A 6,675-nucleotide genomic window follows, 5' to 3' on the forward strand; every position below is an offset into this window, starting at 1 on the left:
ACGACCTGCCTCTGGAGTCTGCCCTGGGCCATTGGCGATACCGGTTCTGAGCTCTGGGACCAGTGGTGGCCTCATGGAACCTGTCTGCCCTGTGTTCAGGTCAACACATGACCTCTATTCCATGGGGGCACCCAGCCCCTCTGACTACCCTGTGAGTATAGTCAGAGCTCTTGAAACCCCGACTTAGCCTAACAAGGGCACCTCCTTGCTCAAGCACCTGGCCCATCCTGGTCCTTCCGGGGATCTCCCAGCTACTAGCTGGGGGCACTGCTCCAACCCCAGCACTGCTCACCTTGGCTGGAGACATTCATGCAGAAGTACATGCCATAGATGAAGTACACGTACAGGGTCCCTGGCTTCATGAACATGCCACGGTTGCGGGGGGTCTGCCGGCCACCCCTCGAGTGGGCAGCTTCATCCTCTGGCCCCAAGTATGCCTCGGTCTCCACAATGCGGCCACGGAGCTCTGTGCCATCATCAAGTCGACGGACCAAGACCTGCAGGCAGTCAGTGTCTGCTTAGGGCAGGAAGGAATGGGCCCACTCCACCTGAGAGTTCACAGCCAGACCTCACTTTCCTAGCTCAGGCTGTACCAGGGCCAGCCAGGTTCCCCCCAGTGTCCCCTCCTTCTTGTTGGGCCACTAGACGACAGGCTCTGCTCACTAACTGTCCACAGGTTGCAGCCATATTAAGCTCTGGCCATTGCTGAGCTGCACACCAGCACTAGTAAATTCACGCACTCCAAGTCCTCAGCAGGGACTGCCTCCATCACCCTGCCGACCCCTCCCCAAGTCCCCTTGAACTTGCTTAGGCTGGGGCAGGGCAGCATGGAGGGTACAGAGCAGTGGTGTCCCCACATGGCTGCCTGGGATGCTCTAGAGCCTGTGATGCTTCCTCAACCCAGACTAACCACGAAGGACTGTCATACTCAGCTCTCACCCACCCAGCTCTGAAAGGCCTTTCTGAGCAGCAGGACTGGCTGACCCCCAGTGCTCCTGGCCTGGACCATGGCCCTGGGTGTAGCCAGTCCACAAGGAATGGGTCAGTGAGGGCAGAGAGATGAGCTTAGCTGCAGTTGGCTTGAATAGCACCCTGGGTTGGGGTGGGTTCGGGAGAGGACAGACAGGCTAGCTGAGGACAGGGCAAAGGGCAGTTGCCAGGGCTGTCACTGGAGGGGGTGGGTGTTCTCAGGCCAGCAGAGCACCCAGGAGAGCAGCCCAGGCCAGAGGGGAACCAGGGAGGGCCTGTGGAGTGCTAAACATGTCAGGGAGTCAAGTCCTCCCTAGCCTGGAGCCTCCTGCCCTATGGCGGTGACTATTTCTTGGCTGTGTGGCAGAATATGGCCCTGGGGATGGCCAATACTCATGCCCAGTGTCCAGAGTCCCAGGCTTGACTAGGGTTTGCAGTGGAGTTCTGGGGGCCAGCCACGTCCCCAGGAATGTCCCCAGCACCTGCCTTGTCCTTAGGCCAGAGCAATCAGATGGCCAGGCTATATCTGCCTTAGCCCAGGGAACCCAGTATGTCCATAGCCAGGGTCGGTGGCACGGGATGGGGAGGTAGGTGCTGGAGCCTGGACACTCAGTGGGGCAGCATTGGACGAGGCCTTGACCTGATGCTGGAAATGGTGGAAGAGGGAAGGTCGATACTTCCCCTGGAAGCCCATCTCCAGGAAAGAAAGGGAGGTCCCATTCCTTCTCGGACAAGGCCTCACTTCCATCTTTCCAGGAGATCAGGGTGGCATGCCTTCGTTAGCTTCACGCTCCGTGTTTCCACACCTGGAAGGGCCTTGTTGCCCTCCTGGAGAGGAGCTTCCCATGGCCCTTTTCTCATTTGAATCTTCCACTCTGAATTTCATTCTCATATCATTTTCAGATAGCAGATGTTGGTTGCCACCCATGCCCATTACAAACACATCTCTCTGCTGGTAGAGGGTCCCAGGGGAGGGGATACCCTTTTCAGCCAAGAGGGAGACTCGAGAGGGGTCTGGGTTGTCATAGCAACTCATTTCTCCTTGCAATGACCTGTTGAGGGATGATCCAAGCCTGGCCAAGGGGTCTAAGGACATCTATGGAATGTCCTCCTAAAGGAGGCTGTTCTCTCTGTCCAAAATGGATAAAGGGATCCCATCCCTACTGGATATTGCCCTGTCCACCCCTGGGCTGAAGCAGGCATGATGGGAGCCTAAGGGGAGACTGTGACACACTGAGGCCCTTGGACCCTTGACCTGATGCTGAGACTCCCCTGCCTTATGTGCCACTGTGAGACCATAAACCCTCATTATTTAGGGTGCTTTTATCAGGATCTTCTGGCCCTTATAGCAGAAGCATTCTCATGGGAACAGAATCTAGTCTTTACCCACTAAGTGACCCCTTAGGTTATACTCTGCTAGCCCATATTTTAGGATATGTTCCTTTCAGCACCCAACTCCTGGCACCAATTTTTCTATAGTCACAGAAACCAATTCACTTTGGCCACTTTAACCTAAAGGTAGCTTCATGAAAGGACACGGGGTAGGCCATAGAACCTCTAAGAGAACCAAAAATCCAGGCCTGGAGTTTGAAACCCAAGAACAACACCCAGATGGTGCTCCAGACAGATGTGGCCAAAACTCTTGTTGCCGGCACGTGGGTCCTGGGTAGTACCTGATTCCCATTCCAGATCCTGGACCTGCTCTGAGCTGTGGGGGCCACTGGGGAGCCAGCACTGCCACTGTGAGCTGCTGCAGAGAGGAGGAGGCTATGTCAAGGCAGCCTGTAGGCCATGGCCACAGCTCTCATGTGGCTAAAAGCTGTCACTACTACACACACAGACAAGCTAGAGAGCGGCATGACTGTGTCAGGGAACAGGGCAGGCAAAGGTAGCCCCCCTCACAAGACACTTGTAAGAAACCTGCCCTGGCAGCACCAGGAGTAGAAGGCTAATGTTCTCAGCACCCAGGGCAGGCAGGCAGCGAGCGGCTTCCCTGCCTCCACCCAGGGCAGACGCCACTATCAATCTCAGCATTCTTCCCAACTGATCCCGGACCCACCCCGCTGACCGAGGTGAAGCTATCCAGGAACAAGTGTGGGCAAAGCAGCTAACTGCATGAGAATAAGCAGGGCCAACTCAGGGATGTGGGCCCAGTAGTGAGAGTCTGGGCCCACAGATGCTGCACGGTGATGACCACTTCAGCAGAGGCCATGTCACTACTTTTATATTACCTGTCCCAGAAATGCCTGGGCCAGGGAGACTGCAGGCTGGTCGAAAAAGTCTGATCCCAGTCGAGCAGGGTGGCTTTTGGCACTTGAGAAATAGATGCTGAGCTGGGGGACCAGGGTCTTAGGTGGCCCCAGGTGGGGCTCCTTGGGGGAAGGTGTGTGGGCTCCATCTGGTAGGCGCTGATATCGCTCTGCCTCCAATGGCTGCTGCTTTTTTTGTAACACTTTGCGGGAAAGCTGTAATGGGAAAAGACAAAATAAATTGGAGAGGGCAGACTATTGTGCGATGAAGCCAGGCTTGCAGAGCTTAAGGACTGTCTGTGACTGCCTGCCTCAGTTTCCCCATCTGCAAAATGAGGGCGACCCCTTTGTGAGTTGTTGCAAGGTGCGAATAGAATGTCAGATCGGACATACTCAGCCCCATGATGGGCCCCAGAAGGCCTTGGAAAATGACTACATGTGAGAACAGCCTGGTGGCAGCGGTGACAGGGTGACCACTCTGCTCTGTGCACCCTCCACATACAGGAGAGGCACGACTTGGTGGTGAACAGCTGCAGGACCCAAGGAGGGGACAGTGGGTACACAAGCCTGTGACAAGAGGACCAGTATCCCTGATTCTCATTTATCACATGCCCCAATGAAGTTGAGCTTGTTTCTAGAATCCTGCCCTTTGCATGTGACCCTAACTAGGAATTGGCTGAGGAATGGATTGTGGGTCAGAGTATCATCCATACACACCTGACAAATGCACTGTGCCAGACCCCTCCTCATATAGCCCAGGTCTGACAAACACAGGTGGGTGAATACCAGGCTGACTATCTGCTTGGCCCTACTCCAAGTGCTCAGTACATAACCCCCAGTGAGTCCCCAACTGTCCTCTGCCTCATGACTCAGGATGTCAGAATGATAAGGAGCAAGTAGGGCAAAGGTGAGGTCTCCCAAGGGATGAGGAGGATCCACTGAGTCCCTGTACACCTTCTGTCTGGCACCTGCCACCACATGTCACCCAGTCCCCTAGCCAGGGCGGGGGAGACCTGAACACACACCCCTGGCTGTTCTGGGTACAGTGCCTCTCCAATGAACGGGGGACAATGAAGGGAGCAGGTGAGCACTGGGGCCTTCCTCAAGGGCTGATCTTCGGCAGTACCCATGTCTCCCTAGCATGTGACAGACTTATTATTTTTAACATCAGGACTGATGTTCCATGTCGAATGGAGACCGCCCGTCTGCTGAGAATGGACAGTGATGTGACTGTCTTTGCAGTTCGGGGGCCCATCTGCCAAAACCCACGGCTCAGACTCTGGGGCACTGCAACCCCTGCTCTCACCCTGAGTTTGGCCCCTGGCCTGCCCCATGGCACTTGGATCACTCTAGGTCTCTGCCCTGGTCCACCCTGCGTGGTGGAAGACTCATGGCTGCCCAGAGACTGAGGCTCAGAGAGCTCTCGGCTCCCACTACAGACCTAAGATTTGAACCTGCCTCAGAGGCCTTTGTGGTGACAGTAACGCAGACTGTTTAACCAGGGAGCTAAGAAATGAGGCGACCCTACTGTTGCAACCAAGGGTGAATGCTGCCTCAAATCGTGCACCTGGGCGCCTCACATGCATCACTTGGCCTTGGTTAGAAATGAGGGTTCCCTGGGTGAGGAGCCCCAGAAAACAACAGAAGGTGTCTGTGCCTCTGTTCCCTCATCTGCAGAGAGGAAACCAACAACTTGCACTGAAAATGAGAAGCTAGGAAGGCACTGGGCTGGCATACAGCAAGCACTCAGTGAATGGTAGGAGGAAACACCACCCACTCGGGATGGCTCTTGCTAGTCTGGGCCCACTCAGTGAAGGGCAGGAAACAGCCTAGCCTGATGGAGATCTCCAGGGGACCCACCAGTCCGTCATCAAAACCTGGGCAGACAAGTAAATAAAGGGAGAGCATTTATCACGCTGTGACAGACACTCAGGCCAACTTCTAGGCCAACCCCATGGTCACTTCTGTCTGCACGCTGGCTCTGAGGTAGGGGACATCTGAGCTGGGCCTGAGAGTCCAGCATTTAACCAGGAAACCGGTGTCGGGGTCTCCTCTCAGCCCTCACTGGCGACTTCGGGCCGGGCCTCGACTTTGCTTCCGGCAAATGCTGCAGCAGAGCTGAACCCAGGCCCGACCCCGCGGGTGGGAGCTCGTATGCGAACCACAGACCTCGGTCGCGGGCCGGCCGTGCGCTCATTACTAGTTTTTCCCGGTCGTGCGACTCCGGGTGAGATTCTCGCCCTCCGAGCCTGCTCCTCGGAGGTACGCGAAGCGAGAATTGCGCTCACCTGGGCGGGCACTCATCTGGGACCCGCACTCACCTGGGTCCCGCTGCGCAAGGGCATCCCGCGGCTTCGCCAGCACTAATTTTGGCAGGGACCAGCAGGGTGTGAAGACCACCCTGGAGTCGACCCCGGAAGCACCGCCCCGGCCCGGGGGTGTGGCCAGCGCCTGCGCAGAGGAGGACGGATGCCTATGGGGGAGAGGCCTCCAGAGCTGGGCGCAGACTCCGCCCCCGGAGGCGGGGCCGGGGTGAGTTACACGGAGGTGTCCCGCCGGGACGAGGGCTCTGGAGCGTTCTCCCTGCCTGGCGCCCCACCTCCCTTCCTGGAGAAAGGCCCAAGGCTGCTGGAGCATTTGTGGCGTGAGAAGGGGGTGGGGAAGCGGCTAGGGTTGAGGCTAGCCCGCCCCCTCCCCGCACTCGGCGCCAGTTCCAGTGACCTGCACCCCCACCCCGCGCCGCTTGCACCCTGGTCCACCCTCTACAGCGGTAGAGCCCACTCCACCACCAGCCAGTGGTCAGACCACCAAGACGACTGGTCCGTCATGAACCTTGACTGGGCCCTACGGGGGTCCTGGTTGGAGGTGTAGTGCTTTGGGGGCGCGACCCACAGTGGTGGTCGAGTGCACGTGGAGGGCACGTGATGGAGGTGGCCTGAACACCTGGTTCTTGGGACAAGCCTTCCTGCACAGCGAGGGGGTAGGGAGGGGGCATTTGGGTGGAGAGGACAGGTTGGGCGGGGGAGTGGGCCAGGAAGACTTTGTCCAGGAAGCGGATGCCAGGCTTGTCCGGAAGCCCTCTCCAGAGTCATCATCACAGGTGGTCCTGGGATTCTGCCTCTGCAGAACAGCCCCCACCCCTCCCACCGCCTAAGTATGCCGAGAGGAGCCCGCCCACATCCTGGAGTGGGCCTGCTGGAGAGTGGCCATCCTCCTCAAGAGGCTGCAGCCTGTACCAGGGCTTTGGGGACCTGTGAACATCGCCTTGCAGGGCAGCGGCAGGGGGCAATATGGGGAACACTGTTGCCTTTCACCTCTGATGCCCCTCCCCACACCCAGCACCTGCTGCCTGCCCTGCCTATAATGTTTTAAGTCAGATTTGTGCCCCCAGGGGTAGAGGGAGGGGATTCTGGGGAGGGCAGTGCCTGGTCCTGAAGAAAGAAGGGCCATGGGTAGT

General features: G+C 57.5%; 1 protein-coding gene across 2 annotated transcripts in view; it reads right to left on the reverse strand.

The window, feature by feature from the left end:
- Nucleotides 1-5,672, reverse strand: part of MPG (N-methylpurine DNA glycosylase) — a 16,939-nt gene extending 11,267 nt beyond the window's left edge. For both annotated transcript variants that reach the window (XM_025048355.1, XM_006914042.3), the window contains exons 1-3: nt 5,540-5,672; nt 3,201-3,434; nt 293-497 (exon numbers count right to left, since the gene is read on the reverse strand). In XM_025048355.1, coding sequence (XP_024904123.1) covers nt 293-497; nt 3,201-3,434; nt 5,540-5,563 — 463 coding nt within the window. In that variant the 5' untranslated portion in view covers nt 5,564-5,672. The remainder of the gene's footprint in view (nt 1-292; nt 498-3,200; nt 3,435-5,539) is intronic.
- Between the last annotated feature and the right edge of the window lie 1,003 nt (nt 5,673-6,675).

This window comes from Pteropus alecto, unplaced genomic scaffold (assembly GCF_000325575.1).
Source record: "Pteropus alecto unplaced genomic scaffold, ASM32557v1 scaffold44, whole genome shotgun sequence".
NCBI classification, from domain to species: Eukaryota; Metazoa; Chordata; class Mammalia; order Chiroptera; family Pteropodidae; genus Pteropus; species Pteropus alecto.